Here is a 21500-nt window from a genome sequence, read left to right as displayed (position 1 = left end):
ACAACTAAAGAAAACATGCTAGCTTGCTAGTGATTCTAAATGAGGACGATGTGAGTGATTACTGACGTCTGAGTGTTCCCTGCCATTAACAGATGAGCTGTCTGGCGGTGGTTCCTGTTCCATGGCTACTTACTGCTCTTCAGACAGAGTCCATGGGAATCTGCACTGGAAAACCAATACATGGAAGGAGTTGATGGAGAGCACACCATCAAGAGAAAAAGGGGGAGTTCACTTCTAAGCTATTCCATGATTTATAAATTTTAAAAAGTTTATTGCTTCCACTAGTACTCTCAGTTCAGTGAGTCTTTCCACAGCAAGGCCCCCTGTCTCAACAAATTCCCTCAGTGACCCTGCCCTATGGCCCTCACACAACACAATGAACAACCTTCATAGGCTGGAGCTCTTTTTCCCTTGAGAGCACAGAAGTGAACTGCTTCTGGACCCTCCTTTTAATCCAACCCAGCACAGTCACATGACCAGAAGGGATTGGCTTGTCTATCATGCCGAGGTTCTCGCTGGGTGGTCCTTGGCTTCTTGTCTTCTGGTGACCACAGTGGTTGTGGTTGGCTGTCACTGGCTTCTGGACGGTACCTAGGATGAGAAAAGAACAGGCTCTTAGGCGTGGCAAGGTCCTCATTTGTTCCCTTGGGGTTTAACTGTGTTCCTGTTTAATTGGCTGGAATCGGCTTTGCTTGCACTGAGAATAAAACAGGAACTCAGCAGCAGTTCATTCTATGGAACAATCACTTACACACTCACATTGGCCCAATTTTGGACCACCAATCGACTATCCCACTATAATATAGACTTATTATGTGTATCTTAAGAACTGCAGATTTCTTCATCAAGCATAAGCTTAGACCTATTTTTATAAAGAATATTTTACTGATGTTTTAACATCTTTTCAAAGATAACATTATGTTTACCGTATATACTCACGTTTAAGTTCTCCCGCAGATAAGTCAGAGCTTGATTTTACCATATAATTTCTGGTATTTTATAATGTCGGTCATATACAGTAAGTCGAATGTGGAAAACTCACGCTATTGGTCCAAGAGATTACGATATGCTAACGCCCACCTGAGAGAGTAACCACAGGGCACACTGCCTTTTTTTCTATGTATTGTGCCTACGTGACCACACGGTAATACCCAAACTATTCTGAAGTGATGTTTGCACTGTTTTGTGTTTTTTGTATCTCACACCCTCATACACCTTTATCGTGACAGCAACACTTATCTATGATGGAGCATTCGATCAGAAGAAAATATGAAGCTGGTTTTAAATTAAACGTTGTTGAAGTGGCGAAAGAAATTGGTAACTGCGCTGCTGCAACAAAATTCAATGTGTCTGAAAAACAGAGGGAGGAAGCAAGGGTCGCATTTTAGAACAGGCGTATAAGTCGGGGTCTGATTTAATGATCGATTTTTCAGGTTTCAAGACCCAACTTAAACGCGAGTATATACGGTACTTTAATTTTTTGTTTATCTAGATCTAGGGTCTTGAACTCCAGTCCTAGAGGGCCACAGTAGCTGGCCTGTTTTTGCTGCTAATTAACATCTTTTGCCTTAGTTTTAATTAACTCTACTCAGACCTCTTGGTTCTTTCTTTTTCCTTAATTAGCAGACAAACACTAATGAGACACAAAACGAGGTGCCGCATGACCAGCTAACCACATTATCCAAGCATAAAGAAAGGTGTGGGTCTCGGTAAGGTTGGCCTCTCAGGTCACCAAAACATTTTGATGGTGTTCTTAGAAAAAACAAGAAAATCAACAGTTTTGGAAATATATGCTGTAGCAGAATGAGTGCAGAATTAAATAACAGCAAAAATTGGCTTATCCAGTCCTCTATATCCTAACTACAAGGTCACGGGGGTCTGCTGGAGCCAATCCCAGCCAACACAGGGCACAAGGCAGGAAACAAACCTCAGGCAGGGCACCAGCCCACCGCAGGGCGCACACACACACACACACACACACCAAGCACACACTAGGGACAATTCAGGATCACCAATCCACCTAACCTGCATGTCTTTGGACTGTGGGAGGAAACCCACGCAGACACGGGGAGAACATGCAAACTCCACGCAGGGGGGACCCGGGAAGTGAACTGCACCACCGTGCCACCCGTTACCATACTATTTACTGTTAAATCCCTTCAAATGAGACAAGTTTATTTAAGATCTTTAAAAAATCATGCTCATTTTTAGGGCATATGACTTGGCACAATTGAGTGCTTTTAATTATTTATTTTCCACAAAAGGTAATGTACGTTTGCAGGATTTTTAACATAAGAAAAAAGCAATACAGCAAGTTTAATTTAGTTCACAAGTGTCTTTCTGAAATTTAATGACAGCTTTACAGTACTCAGTTCATTATGAATTAAATAAGGTTGCACTGAAATTAGTGCTCAGCCTTTTCCCATTTGGTTCCAAACGTTTGTTTCTATATTTTATTATTAGTTAATTCTTTTCTCTTTAAGTTTGATTAAAAAAGTATTCTGGTTTTGTGCAACTTAGAATCCTAGCTTGTTAGCAGAAAAAAAAATCATTTTTGAGTAAGTTCTATTTTTGAAGAAAGACTTGAAAAATGTACTTAATAAAAGAAACCAAACAGTTGTACTTCGTGATTTTACACCTCTCCCTTTGGTACAGCTGACTGTTTATGTTACTGTATTGTGTCTGACAACTTTACATAAATTCTTCAAGTCAATACACGGTAAATATTGCTGAACAGAAAGTGAAGAGGGGCTTCCTCTCTGGTCATAGCGATTTCTAATAATTAGCTGCTCAGTTAACACCACAAGCTTTCATCACCTCATCCTGCTTAGTAATAGGGGTGTTTGTAAAGCCAACTCATTTTAGCTGCCTAGGAAAAACAGTAAATGGTGCCCCCAAACTCCCGACCTGCTGCCGCCCAATATGACCATGTCAATGGTGTAGGCATTTCCTAAATGTAGGATTATTGCTATTTTACCCTTTAAAATAATATAAACTACAGTATATCAGGGGTGTCCAACTCCAGTCCTGGTGGCCACCTCTCCCAGTTCTAAAGTCAATATTACATTAATTTACCAAATATCTGTAGTAAACTAGTAGAAAGTAAGTAGCAAGGTAGCTTTGTTTGCCATAATTTACTGAGAATTATGAAATTCAGTAAAAGAAGTAAATATCTATAGTCAACATAAAACACATACATCAATATAAATATATAAATGTGTTTATAATCAATTCAAACTACCAGATTGTCATATATGTCTGGAGTGTCCAACTCTGGTCCTGGTGGGCCGCAGTGGCTGCAGGTTTTCATTCTAACTCTTTTCCTAACCAGTGAGCAGTTTTCACTGCTAATTCACTCCTTTTCCCTTCATTTTCATAGCCCTGTTTTTAATGATTCAGTCCTCTGAATTGATCCGTTTCTTCACTAAGTGGCAGCTAAACAGAAATGAGATGTGAAACGAGCCAACAGATGACCAGCAAAATTGGAACGTCAAACTCTAGCCAGTTTCACTCCAACCAGTTTCTTAATGAGAAGCTGATCATTGCTGTTAATTAAAGCCGTTATTGAATATCAGGACTTGCTGTTGCTCTCCTTCTGACACAGCACACTGTTGATTTTCTGTTTTTTTTTCTAAGACCACCGTCAAGATGTTTTGGTGACCTGAGCAGACCAACATGACGTGACCTTCACCTTTCTTTATTTTCAGGTTAGCTGGTCATGTGGCGGCTTGTTTTGTGTCTCATTATTGTTTGGCTGCTCAATAAAGAAAAAGAAACTACTAAGGGGTCTGAGTCGCGTCAATTAAAACAAAGGCAAGACAAGTTCATCAGCAGCAAAAACAGCTCACTAATTAAGAAGATGCTTAGAATAAAAACCTGTAGCCACTGCGGCCCACCAGAACCAGAGTTGGACACCCCAGACATATATGACAATCTGGTAGTTTGAATTGATTATAAACACATTTCTATATTTATATTGATGTATGTGTTTTAGACTATAGATAATTACTTCTTTGACTGAATATTCATAATTCTCCATAAATTATGTCAAACAAAGCTACCTTATGTGGGACATGGCCTGCCGTTCATCCCGGCCAATACCCCCAGGCCGCTAGATGGAGCCCTCCTTGCAACGTAGAGATGCCCCGAATTCCAGCAGGGCATTATGGACTATGGAGTTTTAATACACCGCCCTGCTGGATAACGTCAGGGCCGCCAGGGGACGCTGCAGGGAGATGCAGAGACGTTTACTTTCCATACAGCCCGGAAGTAGAACCCAGGCACATGGCTGGAAGAAATAAAGTGCTTTCGGGCTGATGAAGAAAAGGAGTTTTTATCTGACCCGGAAATGTTAACAGTCACATGGACAGAGAGAGAAACACTTCTGGGTCAAGGACTATAAAAGGACTATGGGAAATCCCAGATGGCTAAGTGTCTGGGAGTGGAGGATTGTGTATTGATTATTGATTGTATTGTATTATTGTAGTGTTTGAGTAGAGTATAGTGGAGTGGAGAGTGCTTGGTGCACATTATTATTATAAAATAAATAATAATTGGACTTTTATCTGGGGTCTGACGTCTGATCTGAGGCTTCAAGGGGTCGACAGTGCCTCTATCTTTCACACTTACTACTTACTTTCTACTAGTTTACTACAGATATTTGGTAAATTAATGTAATATTGACTTTAGAACTGGGAGTGATGTGGTGGTAGTGCTGCTGTCTCACAATAAGGAGACAGGGGTTTGAGTCCCAGGTCCTCCCGTAGATATGTGGCTTAGGTGGATTGGCAATGCTAAATTGGCCTGTGGGTGTTCACCCTGTGATTGGTTGGTGCCCTGTCCAGAGTTTGTTCCTGCCTTGGACCCTTTGCTTGCTGGCATAGGCTCCAGCTTCCCAGTGATAAGCAGGTTTGGATTTTAGAACTGAGTATATTCAATTTATAAAATGTATAAAAACAAATATAGCAATAAAACATAATGATAAATAGGTTACTTGCTTGATAGTTTCACTTTACAAAGGCAATACTGTACCGCTTTTAAAAAGTTAATAATAGTAATAATAATAATGTGATAAAAGTTCTTTACAGCAATAAAAGTACAAATTGTTGAATTTCAAAACTGCTTGTTTTTTGATGTTACCTTTGCAAATTTAGAAACAGTTTCCTTGAAATATATATTTTGAGACCCGGGTCCGAACCCCACCAGACAGACACGACTTCTTTATAAAAAACACACCTTTATTGCTGAAACACAGTCCCGCACAGCACACAGTGCTCCCAGCACCAATCACTCCCGGCACGGGCCTTTCTCTCCCTGTACGTGGGCCGTCTTTCCTCACTTCATGGGAGCTTCGTCCTGCTCCCACTCCCGACTCTAGCTCCCTGATTGTAGGGAGGCAGCCCCGTTTATTCCCACCCGGATGTGCTCCAGGTGCCTGATGACACTCTTCCGTCAGCACTTCCTGGTTTGGCGGAAGTGCTGCCTTTGCACCCAGAAGCACTCCGGGCGTCCCTGGAAGGATCTTCCTCCATCTTGCCAGGTGTGGCGGAAGTGAATTTTTCCTGGGCTCCATGAGGCTCAGGGCGCCCCCTGGCGGTGGCCACGAGCCCCAGTGAGCTTGAGCCTCCTTGCTCCTTTCCCGTGGTCCCCTCAACATCCAGGGCGGTTGCCCCCTCGTGGCCCGGGGGACGTATGCGCCACCTCCCGGTCCTTCCAGGCATCCTGGCTAGGTGTGTCCCCCAGTCTCCTGTGACATTATATATAGAGAGAAAGAGAGCAAGAGAGAGCTTAAGGGCCCTTGTGATGATAGTTACCTGCCAAACCAGGGGTTGGCACCATGTGCTAATGCCTTCTCTCTTCCTCCCTCTACAAAAAACGGAAGATTGATAGCCATTCTGTCTGTGACGTCACTTCCATTGTCCGCTCTCCTGGATCCATTCATGGCTCGTTCGGCCATCTTTGAGTTAGTTCTGTTCTGAACTTGCGGCTGAAAAGACATCTGCGTGCTTTTTCTTTTTCTGCAAATCCCTAACTCTTTCATGCTATTGTGTCTCCTTTTACAATATATGGATTATATTTTATTATTGTATTAATTTTAAGGACTGTGGATAATTCACACATTTGTAAGGTATTCAGTACTAAATCCTAATTAAAGTGTCATTCCTACTTATCCAGATAGCCGAGAAACAAAGAAAGTAAGAGACTTCATTTTTTTGAAGATATTATTCATAGAAATCAAAAGGTTCAAAACTTTACCAACAGTTCAGTGTGCTAAATAAACATACAATAAACAAATAAAACCGGTCATTCTAACACCCGCTGAAGACTTGGACTATAAAAGAGAAGAGAATAGCGTGAGTAGTCAAGTGAACACTTTAAAGGTGCACACAAGGTGAAAACCAAAAGTGAGGCCGGAGATTAGATCCACTATAGACAACTACTGGATTCACTCAAACTATACAAAGCAAGCAGGGGTGAAAACTACAGAACCTCAGAAACAGTAACATTTGATGACAAGAAGCAGAAGAAGAAGCAGAAGAAGAAGAATTCATTGAAAGACCACTGAGATTTCTCCTTTTGAAATAATAATTCAGTGCCTCTAAGAAGTATTCACTTCCTTGGAAGTTTTCACATTTTATTATTAACTAGCAAAATACCGGTGCTTTGCAGCCGAGAAGTAGTGTGTTAAAGAAGTTATGAAAAAGAAAAGGAAACATTTTAAAAATAACGCAACATGATTGGAAATGTAATTGTCGTAGGCTTATTTTAGTATTGAGAGTGAACTTAATGATTGTAAAGAGATTAATTTATGATTGTAAATGTTGTGTATGAGAAATGCACATTGTTCGGATGTAAGGATCTCTTTGTAAACGACGTTTGCAGTACTCGGGCTGTAAAATGACCTGCTGAGCTTACTCTTGAACATGCAACGTACAGTTGGCCACGTGAGAAGCAATCTTGTGTCAAGTCAATGGCGACCATTTGTTATAATATGTTTGTTATAATATTAAGTTTAATGTCACTGTCTCTGTGCACACTGTTATGGATTCATTCATACAGGCAGCCCAAGTATGATATGCAGGGGCTCAGCATTTAGAATTGCCGAGCCAAGCACAGGATTAGATGGCCAAAGACAACTGGAGAATTGAATAGTCAGCCTAAAGACAGACTAGTATATTTCTGTCCTCTGTCAGCTCAAAATCCTCTTTCCTTGTTGGGAGAATGAGAACTGCATGTAGGCATTGTGCTATTCCTGTATTTTTGAAGGTGGGGTTTGAGTCCTTTCCTGTCCTTGTTTGGATCCAGAGAAGGAGCCTGCACATGGAGCAACCAGTATATAAGGATGGACCTATGGTCAACACACTTTGAAGCTAATGGACGGAAGATTATGTCCTCCGTCCGGAAAATCCTTTCAGCGTGGCGCCGAAAGATGGCAGACTGCGTAGATCAAGACCCCCACATGCTTGATAGAGTCTGTCATAAGCTTCCTGTCTGTAATACCGCATAAAACCATCTGTAAAGTAAGCCAAAGTATATCCTTTTCGCTCATGTGATTATTTTGTGTACCGCCATAATCACTATGGGAGGGATATCGCCTTGTATGTCATATTTCTATATTTGTTGGTTACTTAACATGCCACAATTTCAAAAGAACACATTTCCGGAGAGCTAATGCCTCTTAAGGAAACACCATTTTTAAAGGCTGGCCCTGTGACTTATTTATTGTCATAGCGAAGCAGACCCTTACTGTAAATTGGAAGCGTTTGAATTGGAATGGGAGGTCAGAGGGTATGAGAGGGATGCAAGGAATAAATAGTCTCCCGCTCAGCCAGTTCCAGTGAAGACAGTTGCCTCAATGAGGTTCTTGTGCAGAGATTCGATCTGAAGCCTGGTGCTGTTACAAACTTTTGGTAGTTGTAAGTTTCGTAGTAACATCATTTGTGCGCCGACCTTCAAAAGTAGAGTATGCGGAGGCATGGCCGGAGGATTAGGAGTGTGAAGAAACTAAATGAAAAGGCAGGAGTCACCATCAGGAAGACATGAAGCAAGGCTAACAATAACAGGCTTGAAACGGTGGAGTAAAAAAGAAGGGAGCAGTGAGCACGACGAACAGCTGAGGAAAGTAAGGAAGCGAGTGAGGAGGCACACGAGCGCGGGATGTCGTTAATGTATATAGGCAGGGAGCCAACCACGTGATAGGTGTGTGGAAAAAGGAAGTGCGTCTCTGCCGTGAAATAAATCGTCTGTTAATGGAAATAAGGAATGAAACCACTAAAAGGAGAGGTCAGTTCTGAAAGTTCCTTACGGCATAATGGTGAGAAACGGCAAAAAGAAGACGTTATTTTTGAAAGCAATTTACGGGGCACAGTGCAAAATGAAACATACGTATATTGGAAGTCACAGAAATAGTGAGGACGAGTTTCCACTATCTATATATACAGTTTAGGGGGTACACCCATCCCCCCCTCCCACCTTGGGTGTTGCAATAGGACATGAAACATACCTAACTTTTGTAAGTACACTGCAAGGAATGAGCACACGAAATTTCAGCTTCCCTCATATATGGAAAGTGGGAGAATTAGTGATGAGTCAGTGAGGGCTTTGCTTTTTATATGTATAGATGATGAAACATACTGGATTTGTTTTGTTTTTTTACACTAATCAACAGAAAAAGACTTGTTAATGTGAAAACAGATCTCTTCCATGTGATCTCAGTAACTTTCAAAGATAAAACACAAAACAATCGATCACATAAGTATTCACCCCCTTCAAGTCAGTATTCAGTAAATGCACCTCTGGCAGCCATGAAAGCCTTGAGTCGTCAGCTCTGCACATCTGGACACTGCAGTTTTCATCCATTCTTCTGTACCAGACTGCTCGCTCATGACAGGTAACTTTGGAACACTGTCTTTTGTGATAGTTTATGTTTTAGCTATTATTAATAGTCAGATGGGGGCAGAGAGAGGGCAGACAGGATGATAGATGGGAAATGGCTGACTTGTGAGTGAACCGCTTTATAAACACATCAACCGTTTCTTTGAAATACCTTTCTTTGTATTATATTGAGGTGCATTTAAATTATATTTATACTTAAGAACACAAAAACATGCCGTGCTCAAGCTCTGTAAGGATGCAGGAGGCTCGTAAGTGAACCACCTGAATGACATCTGGACTCTGGCTTGACCATTCTGGGACATTAACATTTAATTCCTGTGTAGCTTTTGATTTATGTTTGAGGACATTGTCTTACTGGAAAACAAATCTTCTCACAGGTTGCAGGTTTCCTGCAGACTGCATTACATTTAACTTCAGGATTTCTCTTCATTTTGCCCTCACAAGCCTTCCTGGGCCTGCTGCAGAGAAACATCCCCACAGCATGATGCTGCCACCACCATGCGTCTCGGTAGGAATGGTGTGTTTTTGATAATGTGTGGTTTAGTCTGATGGCCAAATGCTCAATTTTGGTTTCTTCAGACCATAGTAGGTTCTTCCAGCTGACCTCAGAATCTCTTGAGTGTCTTCTGGCAAACTCTAGTTGAAGTGTCATTTTCTTTTTTTTTTTTTTTTTATTTAAACAGTGGCTTTCTCTCATAAAGCGACGTGACTGGTGAAGCACAGTTGTTGTCTGCACAGTCTCTCCACTCTCAAAGCACAGCAGTTTGTAACTCCTTCCGTGTTCTCAGAGTTCTCTCAATGGCCTCCCTCGCTAGTCTTCTTCTTGCATGGTCACTCAGTGTTTAGGGACAGCCTGCTCTTGCAGATAAACAGCTGTGCCATACTCTTTCCATTTCTCAAAGCTGGATTTAACCCTAACTCCAAGGGATCTTCAGTGACTTGGATATGTCCTTGTCTCCATCCTCTGACTTGTCCTTTTCCATCACCTTTTCACCAAGTTACCTGGAGTGTTGTATTTTTTTTTTCTTTTCTTGATTGTGTAGATTAGGCCACCATACCGACTCATCACAAGGTGGACCTTCTATGTACAGAAGTGCATTTATACTACAGTCAATTAAGACAGCTTGACAACAGACTGGTGATCTCCATGGAACCAATTAACTAAACTGGCAGCACCAGTGATGACTCTGGTGAGCCCTATTAAGTCATTAATACTTACATGATCAATTAATTTGCCTTTTATATCTCTCTATTATAAAAAAAAATCCTGCAGAGAAACAGTAGGGCGTCGAGACGTGATCTTCAAGTTAAGATCATGGAAGACACTTAAAAGACCTGTGAGACTAAAACGATTGGCCACGGAGCGTCTCGCGGGGACCTTAAACATGAGACTTTGTGCCAAGAGATTGACCCAGGACTGTCTCGCGATGACGTAGAACATGAGATTCTTGCAAGACACGCCCTACTTACAAATAAATAAGAGCAGGGGCAGCCAGCAACACACTCAGTCGTGTTTTGGCTTTGAGCACACACAGATCCAGGGCTCTCAGCGCATATAAAGTGTATAAGGACAATACGTTATAGATGAAACGTAGACGACTAAGCGAAGAAGAAAGCAGCATAGAGAAAAGATACACAAAAGCGTTGGAGAGACAAAAAAGAAAAAGAGTAATCTAGGAGCAAATTCAGAAAATAAGGATAAAAAATTACTTTATCAGCCCGGAACAAGTGGAATTGAAAAAAAAAGCACGTCCAATCCGGACATTGGCGCTATACACATTCAGAGCAGGTTAGAGATAATGAAAACTGGAATTCAAAAGCCTCAAAACATAGGCACGAAACACATGCAGAGCAAGATACAGAATATGAAAGCAGAAAAAAACGACAGTGTCAAAACAAAGAAAGTAAACATCACATTAGCGCAAAGAAAGAGAAATCAGTACTCTGAGAAATAACGAAAAGGTGACTAGAGATTGAATATATGGACACAGGTGATATGTCAGAAGTATGTAAATATTGTAAGGCTTTGAAGTTTAAGTCAAGAGAATTTCAAAAACGTGTTTTAACTCACATGCATTTAATGGTTACTTTGCAAAAAAAATGATTAACTGCTGATGATGTCGATCGTTTTGTTTGTGCTGAAATTCCAAACAGAGAAACTTATCCTGAATTATGGTACAAATTCATTAAACACATGTCTCACTGACCTCTTTAAAAAGATTCAGCACATTGGGACTCGAAAGATTCCAAATATTGTTTTTATCGAAGTTCTGAAATAAAAGTGAAACTAATGAAATAGCAACAATTCAATGCAAAAAAAATCTTAAAAGTGTGCATCCGGAAAAACAAAAATGGGGGGTTGGCGAGCGAAACGAGCAGGGGGCGAAGCCTCTAGTTTCTAATTAATTTAGACTGCTTTGCAGTGATCTGTGTTCATTCTGACATTGATCAGTCTTTTATCTGTAGATCAGGGTCAAAAAAAGCCAAATTAACTCCACTGTGATTCAATGTCATATGATGATATAATGAGAAAACTTCCAATACTTTTTATAGGCACTGAGTATTGAGCCAGTAATATGACTCTGTGGCCAAATCAGCTGAAGGACTTCATTCACAATTAGAAAAATTCACTATTTAACCCTGTTTGCAAAAAAAACCAAACATTTAAACATTGAGGGTGATGGTGTGGTTACTAATGCTGCCTCACAGCTCCAGCAGGCTGGATTCAAGTCTGCAGGTCATGGTGGGACACCTGGAGGATGGAAGGACTGGGAGAGAGACAGTAACTTCCTTGGGACAAGAGAGGGCAGTCCCCCTGGTTTGTATCAGGGCCACAGCATTGGAGCTTGGAAGATCAACCCTGTTGGGGACCGTGGCCACCACCAGAGGGCGCCTGGACTGTTGTGAAGCCTTGGACGGCAGCATTTCTGCCACACTAGGAAGTGCTGCCAGAAGAAGATCCGGGGACACCGGGAGTGCTTTCGGGTGTCCATGCAGAACTTCCGCCACACCAGGAAGTGCTGACGGACGATCATCAAGGAGCACCTGGAGCGCTCCTGGTGGGGCACTATAAAAGAGGCCGCCTCACTCCATAGCGGGAGCTGGAGTCAGAAGGTGGAGGACAGAGCTTGTGGAAGTGGAGTGGAGGTGGCAGAGGACAGAGAAAAGAAGAATGAAGAAAAAGAGAGAAAAGGAAAGGACTGAGCATTGTCTGGTGCTGTAAAGCCTTAAAGCAGAACAGTTTGTGCTTTTGGGACTTGTGAGTCTGCGTCTCTGTTTTTGTCCGGGCTGATCTTCCACAAGGTTCATTTGTTCTGTATGTAGTGTCTGCATGACAGACTGACCTCTGATTTTATTAAGCATGTATAAGATTATCATAACTGGTCTCTGACCTGTGGTATTGTACCTAATCTGTGGAAACAATCAATCATTACCCCTGTATCTAAGGTTTCTAGGCCAAGCTGTTTAAATGACTACAGACCAGTGGCACTTACATCTATTCCAATGAAATGCTTTGAACACTTGGTGAAAAACATTTTAATGACAGAGACAAAGTCTTTTCAAGACAACAATCAATTTGCTTATTGTGCAAACAGAAGTGTGGAAGATGCTCTGCTTGTTATCTTACATGAAATCTATACCTTTCTTGAGCAGCCTGGTTCATATGTCAGAGCACTATTTTTGGATTTTTCTTCAGCATTCAAAATACTATACAGCCTCATATACTGATTGGGAAATTAAACAGTATGAATGTAAACCCATTTATCACACTATGGATTCAGAACTTTCTTTTAAATCGTTCACAGACAGTTAAAGTTCAGGACACTTTTTCAATAGCCATTCATTCAAACATAGGAAGTCCACAGGAGTGTTGTCTTATCACCATTACTGTTTACTCTGTACACAAGTGACCTGAGGCAGAACAATGACCACTGCTCCATTATTAAGTATGTGGATGACACCATGATCATAGGATGCATATCTGGGGAGGATGAAAGCCACTATCTAAATCAAGTGGACTGTATGGTAAACTGGTGCAATAAAAACTCTCTCACTCTGAATGTAAAAAAGACCAAAGAAATGATATTTGATTTTAAGAGACAGAAATCTGTATGTTCGCCTATTGTAGTTCTGGGAGAGGAGGTAGAAATAGTGAATGAATATAAATACTTAGGAACTTACCTAGATAACAATCTTAACTGGAATACAAATACAAAAAAATTATTTTCTAAATGCAACCAGCGCTTATTTCTTCTCCATAAACTCAAACTATTTAAAGTAGACAAGGACCTCATGTTGTCCTTCTATCGCAGTATGATCCAGTCTGTGATCACTTTCAGTTTCATTGCCTGGTTAAATAGTCTGGCAAACCAAAACTCAAAAAAGCTCCAGCAGATTACGAAGTATGCAGCTAAAGTTATTGGGGCTGATGTAGATGATTTGACTAGTGTGTGTCAGAGAGCAATGCTAAAGAAACTGGAAATCATCTCAACTGATGACAGACATCCATTACATGTAGATCTAAACTTCAGTAAATCAGGAAGGATAGTTGCTTTGAAAACCCACACAAATCACTGCAGAAACTCCTTTCTTCCTAGTGCCATACGACTTTTCAATAAGAAATATCGGAGATAATGTTTAAGGTTTTGATATACGTATATCCTGTAACCTTTCTTTTTTTTTGGTGTAAATATGTTTTATCTAACTGCCTTACCTTAACCTTTATTTCTATTTATCTGTTTTATTTCATTCTGTCTGTTACCTGTTATTAGATGCAACTGAGAAGGCAAATTTCATGTTTTCTTGTGTAAACATGACTAAATAAAGAAACCTAACCTAAACTTGTGCTACACAAACATTAAAATAGCACAGTTTTGTAGACATTGTCTTAAATATCTCCCAATTGTTGGAACAACCTGCCAAGCTCTATTGTTGCTCACATTCCCTGCTAAATATATCACATATGGTTAAAAACATTTTACTTGAAAACATATCATTAATCATAATGTACTTAATGTATTTCATAAGACTTTAAATTCTTTATTAATTTTTATCTGAATGATTGACATGATTGGTCTGTAAAACAGAAATGGCAAAATTCTTTGGCTTGGTCAACACAACCATCATTGTCTGCTTACAAACTACAGAGAGTATTCTGTTACTGCAAATCTCCATAAAAAGAAAAAGAAAAACACTTCATATCTACAGAACATTTACAAAAAGCAAAGAAGGAGACACGTTATTTTCACTTTAAAATCATTGTTGCTATATAATTCCACATTCTACCAACCACTCAGTGCTCCGTTGCTCTTACTAAACTGCTCCCTCCGGAGGTCCAACAACTCGGCATCAAGAATGGCGTCACAAGTTACTCTTTTGCCAGCAAGCAGAACTCGAGGAATCAGGGGTCTGTTCGTGCCATGGTTAAGTGCATGGTCTCCTTGTATACTCGTGTGGATTCCTTCCAGGTACTCTGCTTGGATTCCAAAGGCACGAGGGTGTGTGGCAATGTTAAATGTGCCCTGTGTGTTCATTCGTGTCTCACACTTGATTCTGCTTCAATGTCCCTGCGCCAATAAACTCTGTTTGCCTTTTCCCTTGGCTCAAACCTATTATTAGTGCTTAACACAGTAGGCGTTACATTACTATGGTGATATGGTCAACACACTTCAAACTGGGCCCCCCCCGTTCGTTTCACGACTTTGGAATGTATTTTGTTCCAAACTTGGCATAAAAATTAACACGTGAACTTGAGGCACTTTGGAGGTTAAATACTGTAGGTATAAAAGCAAGTCTGTCTAAAGATATAAACTCTTGAGAGTGTAATGATCTAAGGAAGGTACTGCTGAATATCAGTTTGGGTTGTGTAACTCTTCTGATGATTCATCACGGCTCTCTGCTACATAGTTAGCTTCGATGTGTTTAGAGACAACCTTGTTTTAAGTATAATCACAGGAGTAGTTAGTCTTTTGGCTCAGTACTCTCCCACCACATCACAAGTCCATCAATCATACACACATTCTCAGGCACAAGGCAGGAAACAAAGCTGGAAGGTGCAGTGATATGTCAGACAAGGGGGCTCCGCCCCCTGCTCGCTTCGCTCGCCAACCCCCGGTGTTGGGTAACCCGAAATACATTGATGAATGTATGAGATATATTGGTTCATTCATTGATAGATTGCGTCATCTGGATCTAACACGTAGATCTGTGCATATTTGCGTTCATTATTTGGCTCAGGGTGCACTGTTCCAATCCGATGTAATATTTGTCCACATATGCGAAAGCAGTATGGGCCATTGCCAGCTGGTGGCCTGATATTTACCCCGGTAGATGCAAAAGCAAATGAACTATTGTAGGATCTAATGCAGTCCATAAAATTTTTACTTTCGGGTACATTGTTCTGTGGTGGGTTGGCACCCTGCCCAGGATTGGTTCCTGCCTTGTGACCTGTGTTGGCTGGGATTGGCTCCAGCAGACCCCTGTGACCCTGTGTTCGGATTCAGCGGGTTGGAAAATGGATGGATGGATGGTACATTGTTAGTTAGAAACATCCGTAGATATTCAGGATATTCATCTAAAGGAGGCAGTCTAACCTGACCCCTTTGACAACAACGTGTAAACTCATTAGTTGTATTGTCAGTTGTTTCTTCAGGGAAGTTACGTGAATGACAATGACAGCAAATGATATTCATTAATCCTAATGAATGTTCATTAATAGTGACCGCATTACAGAATGCGTTGTCAGCTAATTGGCGGAATTGTTTAGCGGCTGTTTGTCGTTCCTTTCTTTGCCGTTTATCTATTGCCTCTGCTGTTTGAGAGGCGCGTTGTAGGCGCCTGTGTTCATTAATTGTATTCAGGCGGGCTTGTTTCTGTATGTCCGTTAGGTGAAAAGTTTAGTTTTGGAGCCGGAGCCGTGACCGTGACTCCATTAGTTATCCATTGTCTACCGTTAGTAATATGGATAATTGCACTTACTGTTAATACGGATCGTTTTCTGTGGTTGTACTGTTAATAATGCATCACTGTAATATGATTCACATATGCTATATGGTTTGTACGTGTGAGGATGCCGTATGTTTAATACGGAGAGTTCGTTTATTCTTATTACCCGGACCATGCTGTGTAGTGTGGATGTTTAGTTCAGAAGTGCGTTGTACCTTTCGTACTATCTTTGTGGACCTTTGCGGACCCCGTAGTGTCTTCCGTTTGACTCTGGGGTGCAGAGCAGAATCCTCTTTTCTGTGTGGCGGTAGTTGAGCTATTTCGTTTTTGAGCCGTGACTCCTGCGTTAGTTGAGCTCTTTCGTTTTTGAGCCGTGACTCCTTCGTTCGCGGTGGATCAGAATTCGCTTGCGGTTTATGAGACGCGCGCTGTAGGCGCCTGCACACTATGTCTCCTGCGTCCATCGCCGTGTACCTGGGTCCGTGCCTTCCGGTTTACCATTCTTGTTTAGTAATATGGATCAGCAGTGTTCTAAAATGCCATAAATGTCTGGGCTGCCCTTTGACAGTCTCTGCTTTAGGTTGTAGACATTTTCCCATACACATTTGCATGGCACTGCCAGACAGTTTTGATTGAAAGCATCCAGGGCTCGGCGTTTAATTAAATAACGCCACCTGAGATAAGGCACATTTTTGTATATCAAAATATATCCTTACTAAGCATGAGTTGATACACTTAATCCACATACAATATGTGTTGTATTACAGGGTTCATAATAAAATACTCCTATAATACGCTACGTCTGTGGAACAACAGGCACAATAATACATAAAAAATATGACTTTTGGGAAAAATGTGAAAATAATTAAAAGGATTAGCTTAAAATCAATAAAACACACAAAAATAGGCATTACAAATAAAACAATTCAATATTATTCACTTCTTCAGTTTGACCCAAATATGTCTTTTGTTGAGTTTTAAGATTGCATAATTTGATGGGAAAAGAAACTCTGAGATTTCATTCATCCTGCACGCTTCTCTAATTAACCAATTTCAAACTCTGTCCTGCACTTTTCTAACTAAACATGCTCATTTAAATTTATCAGACATTTAACAAACATTGTACTAATATGTATAGAAGGAGAGCGGGCATCCTGGCCAGAAAAGAGAAGAAGCCAATACCCGGACAGGAGGCCAGCACAACGATGCAGACGATTGTCCGGCGGAACAAATGAATAACTTTGTGTCCAGCCCGTGTAAATTAATGGATGGACTAGTGATAGCCAGGAGCCGAGAGCAGTTCAATCCCCCATACGATAGGTGGCAGTGCTCCTCACGTGGGAGTTCTGTTAGGACACCTGCAGTGATAGGGAATCCATTCCCGGACATTTTTCATTCCCGCACGGAAACAGTAACGGCCAAGCTTGCATATATAGTGTGTAAAAGTGTAAAAATCGATCAAGAAATAAGAGTTATAGTTGAAAATAATTAAGGTGGTGCCATTGCTGCAGCTTGCACTTCATCAGACAACAGCATTGAACAGCAACTTGAAATTGCAATGCGTCAGTCTGTTGCATCCACATTATCTGTGCTAAGAAACTTGCCATCACAGAATGATGACAAGAAACTGGATGCAAAAGTTGAAAGTAAAAGTTGAAATGGTGGTGTTTCAGAGCAATGGCAAGCACAGGTGTTGTTTAGAACAAGTGTATCGGTTTATGATGACTGTACCGCCTACTTCAGTGGAGGCAGAGCATGCTTTCTTAGCGGCTGACGTACTCTGCATGAAGGTGTGCTCTCGCCTGGACACGTTGTGCTTTCTACGCTCTTATTACTGCAACTAACTAGATACATGTACTTATATGACAGCAAGAACTGCTTGTAGATAAGGTTAGTCTTTTATTTGTGTCAACATATTGCAGTAGTTTTATTAAAAATAAGTGTTGGTCGTTCTAAAACCATTCACATGTGAGATGCCTGTGCGCTGTGTCTTCCCCGGGTGCCCGGGATTCCCGGGAATGGATAAACCCATCTGGGAATGGATTCCCTATACAGTGATGCTTGGCAGTTGGAATCTGGAAGTGCAGCCCTGTTGGGGTCCCTGGGTATCGCTAAAGGGCGCTGTCACGGGGAGAACCTTGCTATTTTTTTCTATGACCTGGAAGTGCTTTATGGTCCGACTTAAAAGGACTCCGCTGCCTCAGTTCAATTGAGTGAGGGCTGGGAGGAAAGAAGGCAACACTGAAGACCAACTTTATATAGAATATTCATTATGTATTGTGGTTAATAACTGGTGTGAAGATTGTGTAAAGGTGCTTTTGTGGAATAAATATCCATTATTTTATTCATACAACATTGTTCTGCGTTAATGTGTCAGTGGTTTGGGGCTCTCTGCCGCCCTCTTGTGGTTACTTATGATAAGTGAAAAATTAAGGATGAAGATCACTGAATTGTACATACACATTTTTGATGTTCTGTTGCAGTGTGACGAGGCAGTGCAAAGTGTAGTTTTGACATATTTGAACATTTTAAAATGAAAATATTTTTTACAAATATAAATGGCAGTATATGTAACGTTTATGGGTCACACTTAACTTTCTTTTTTTTAAATTATTATCTCACAATGATATAAAAAAAATACTCTTATGAAAATGCTGCTTTGGCCAAAGGCATTCACCTCATCACCTCACTCCACACGCTGACCCTGAAAGCATCCATCCATTACTGAACCCCCTTGATCCACCTCAGGATGGTGGTGGTGATGCCCAGAAACGTGTCCTTGATAAGGCAGAAACGAGTCCTGGAAGATGTGTCAGGGACCTGAGTCAATGGGGTTCTCTGTTAAGTGTAGAGGTTTTCCTCCGACAGCAGTTGTGTCCAGTTATAGACATTTTACCATAAACTCCTGGGCAGAATGGTTTAACGAGGCAACAACTTTGACTGCCAGCTGTCCATCTTTGAACAGATCCATCCACCCATCCATTTTTCTAAACCTGCTTACCCATAGCAGAGTTGTGGGGAAGATGGAGGCTAACAAAGTAAGCATCAGGCACAAGGCAGGAATAAAAAACAGGTCAGCCCAACGCAGGGCAAACACACACAAACACACACACACACAAGGGGCCAATTTAGTAACGCCAGTCCACCTAACCCACAACTTTGGGCTGTGGGAGGTAACTGGAGCACCAAAAACCCCTTGCAAACAGGAAGAGAACGTGCAAACACACTTTTAAAAATAAAGCTGCCAAAACAGTTCCTTAGAGGAGTTCCATAGGGGAACCATTAATAGTTCTTAAAAAAGCATCCACATGTTGGTTCCAGACAGAATTTTTTATTAAAACATGTAACAGGCTGCATTAATAACCATTAATAGATGATAACAGGTTTGTGAAACACCAATGGGTTCCTGATTTTAAAAGGACTTTTGCAAAAGGCTTAGTTCCTTATTTCTTGCTGTGTCTAGTAGTGTGCTAGGTAGCCAACTGCACAGTACATTAATCATTGATGGTATGCTTTGTCCACATATTAGGAACCTTTTCAAATCCAAAACTACTAATTTCATATGGAAATAACTCTTCCCAAAATAAAATGTTAATTTGTCAAGTAATGGTTCTGCAGGGAACCATACAACCCAGGAATATGCCATTAAAGGACCAGTATGGTTAAGAGTGCACCCTGCCACATAAACTAATTCAGGGAGTTTGGCAAGCACCTTATCACTGGTAGTATGTGATAAGTACAAGGCAGAAACCAACCCTCTAAAGCAATCATGTCCCGAAATGAACTGTGCATGCTGTTCTTTGATATTTGCAGAGTGAGATGTTTGTTATTTTCCAATGTAAAGCTGGTCAGAACGACACACCCTGGCAGCAACGGCCGTCCATTTTCCAACCCGCTTAATGTAGGACTGGACCGCAAGGTGACCTTCAGTCAGGAAACGACTCTGGATGTGTCGCCAAGGTCTCGGATTTAGAAGTTTTATTAATAAAAGCCCTACACCGTTCTTTGATACCAACTTCAATCCGTATGTCGCAGGAATCTGCGCAGAAGCGCGCAGTCTGGCAGCAGGGTTGACGGAAGCGCAGTTATAAAAAGCCGTCTGACTTGGGCAGGATCTTTGACCCGATTAAGAAAAAAAACACATATATAAAACGACTCACCTTTGCCCCACGTTTGGTTTTGGTTTACCAGTGCATTGCAGCGCGTTTCTTTTGTCTAAGCTCGTTCTGTCAGCGCGCTCACTTATGAGCGCTTTATGGGCGGTTATCGGCAGTGCCCCTTTATTACATTACGTGCTCTGCCGCTGAAACGACGATAAACTTGAGCGACACGGCTGGAGACAGCGGACTTATCGAAAGCTCGCCGTCATGGCCCTCTTGCAGACTGCTCTCCATTATACCGGCATTGGACTCCTGCTGCTGCTCGTCCCGCTCCTGGCCGCCTTCGGGTTCTACTGCCTTTACGTCAAATACATTCACTTCAAGTTCGACCACATCCCGGGACCCCCCCGAGACAGGTGAGCACCCCGGACGTCACGCGACTCCTCGTGCACGGTGTAGTTGGGGTCTGCTTTAGAAACTCTCTCAACTTTAACAAGAGCTCTTTTTATTATTTTACGTCACCACCAAAGTTCTGCCCATACTGCCATTTTCTGTTTTAAAGTGTAAGCCAGCGGGGGCAAAGGGGTGGGAGGGGGTTTAGTGGTCAATGCACACTTTAAACGAGGTGTTCTTCTTAAAGCTGGTTATTGCGATTGTAGTTTTCAGACATGCAAAGTGGACAAGATGATTACTGGTCCTCGTTTTTAGAGGTCTGAATCATCAAGACGGGACATTCAGAAGTCTCGACGGGCTGACAGAATCAGCGTGCATTATGGCCTGTAACACAGCGTAACTGTTATTTTATTATTATTATTATTATTTCTGAATACTCAAGCCTACTGACTGCCATTTAGAGACTTAATAAAACAATTCTTCATTCAAGGATTCTGTATCTTTTACTTGTATCAATCTGATGTAAGCTTGCATTATTCATTTTTTCTCCACTATTTATGCATTATTATTCTTATCTAATATTAATTTGTTTTTCTTTGCATGTAACTGCTTCTTTAACATCTCGTAAAGCACTTTGTGCTACATCCTTTGTATAAAAATGTGCTATAGAAATAACTGCTTTTGTTGATAAAAGCACAGTACTTGCCTCCATTTTACATTCAGTGTGCTTTGGAATGGTTCATAACCACCCATGTGACAGTTTTCTGTCACTTTAAATCGAATGCAGGGGTTATAAAGCATACCCGTGGAGCCAGCTATAGACATGGCATCTGTCATTTACAGGGCACAAACACAGCTCCAAAGGTCTAATTTGGAGTCCCCAGTGCCATTTCTCAGAGGTGTGGGTGTCATTTCCTGTATTATTACTGCAGCATTCTGGACACTGCATTCCTATTTTAAATTGCTTTAAACAGATTTAGGAATTCAGAGGAGTGTTTGTCTCGGGTTCAGATATAATGATTTTATTCTATCCAGTACTTTTACAGGCCCTACTAGTATCCTCCATGCAGCACACCGCAACAATAAAAACTTTCCTCCTTCTTCATCCTACTGCTTTTTCTCCAAGCAAGTGTCTTCCACTGCTTCCTGACTCCGACTCGCTTGAAT

At 41.3% G+C, this 21500-nt stretch overlaps 1 protein-coding gene and 2 long non-coding RNA genes across 4 annotated transcripts in view; 1 reads left to right on the top strand and 2 right to left on the bottom strand.

The window, feature by feature from the left end:
- The window catches only part of LOC127526086 (uncharacterized), a 289571-nt gene that overhangs the window by 66039 nt on the left and 202032 nt on the right, over positions 1-21500 (bottom strand). The window lies entirely within an intron of this gene.
- LOC127526088 (uncharacterized) lies at positions 243-20139 on the bottom strand. Its single transcript, XR_007933706.1, has 2 exons — positions 20001-20139; positions 243-591 (listed from the first exon to the last, which is right to left on the bottom strand). It is a non-coding gene; the product is annotated as an uncharacterized LOC127526088 (long non-coding RNA).
- The window catches only part of LOC127526081 (cholesterol 24-hydroxylase-like), a 191937-nt gene continuing 190483 nt past the window's right edge, over positions 20047-21500 (top strand). The window contains exon 1 of one of the 2 annotated variants that reach the window (XM_051920167.1): positions 20047-20356. In XM_051920167.1, the coding sequence (XP_051776127.1) occupies positions 20208-20356 (149 nt within the window). In that variant the 5' untranslated portion in view covers positions 20047-20207. The remainder of the gene's footprint in view (positions 20357-21500) is intronic. The other variant, XM_051920166.1, reaches the window with a different exon arrangement.

Source organism: Erpetoichthys calabaricus, chromosome 16 (assembly GCF_900747795.2).
Source record: "Erpetoichthys calabaricus chromosome 16, fErpCal1.3, whole genome shotgun sequence".
Taxonomy (NCBI): domain Eukaryota; kingdom Metazoa; phylum Chordata; class Cladistia; order Polypteriformes; family Polypteridae; genus Erpetoichthys; species Erpetoichthys calabaricus.
This window is presented reverse-complemented; position numbering and strand designations above follow the sequence as displayed.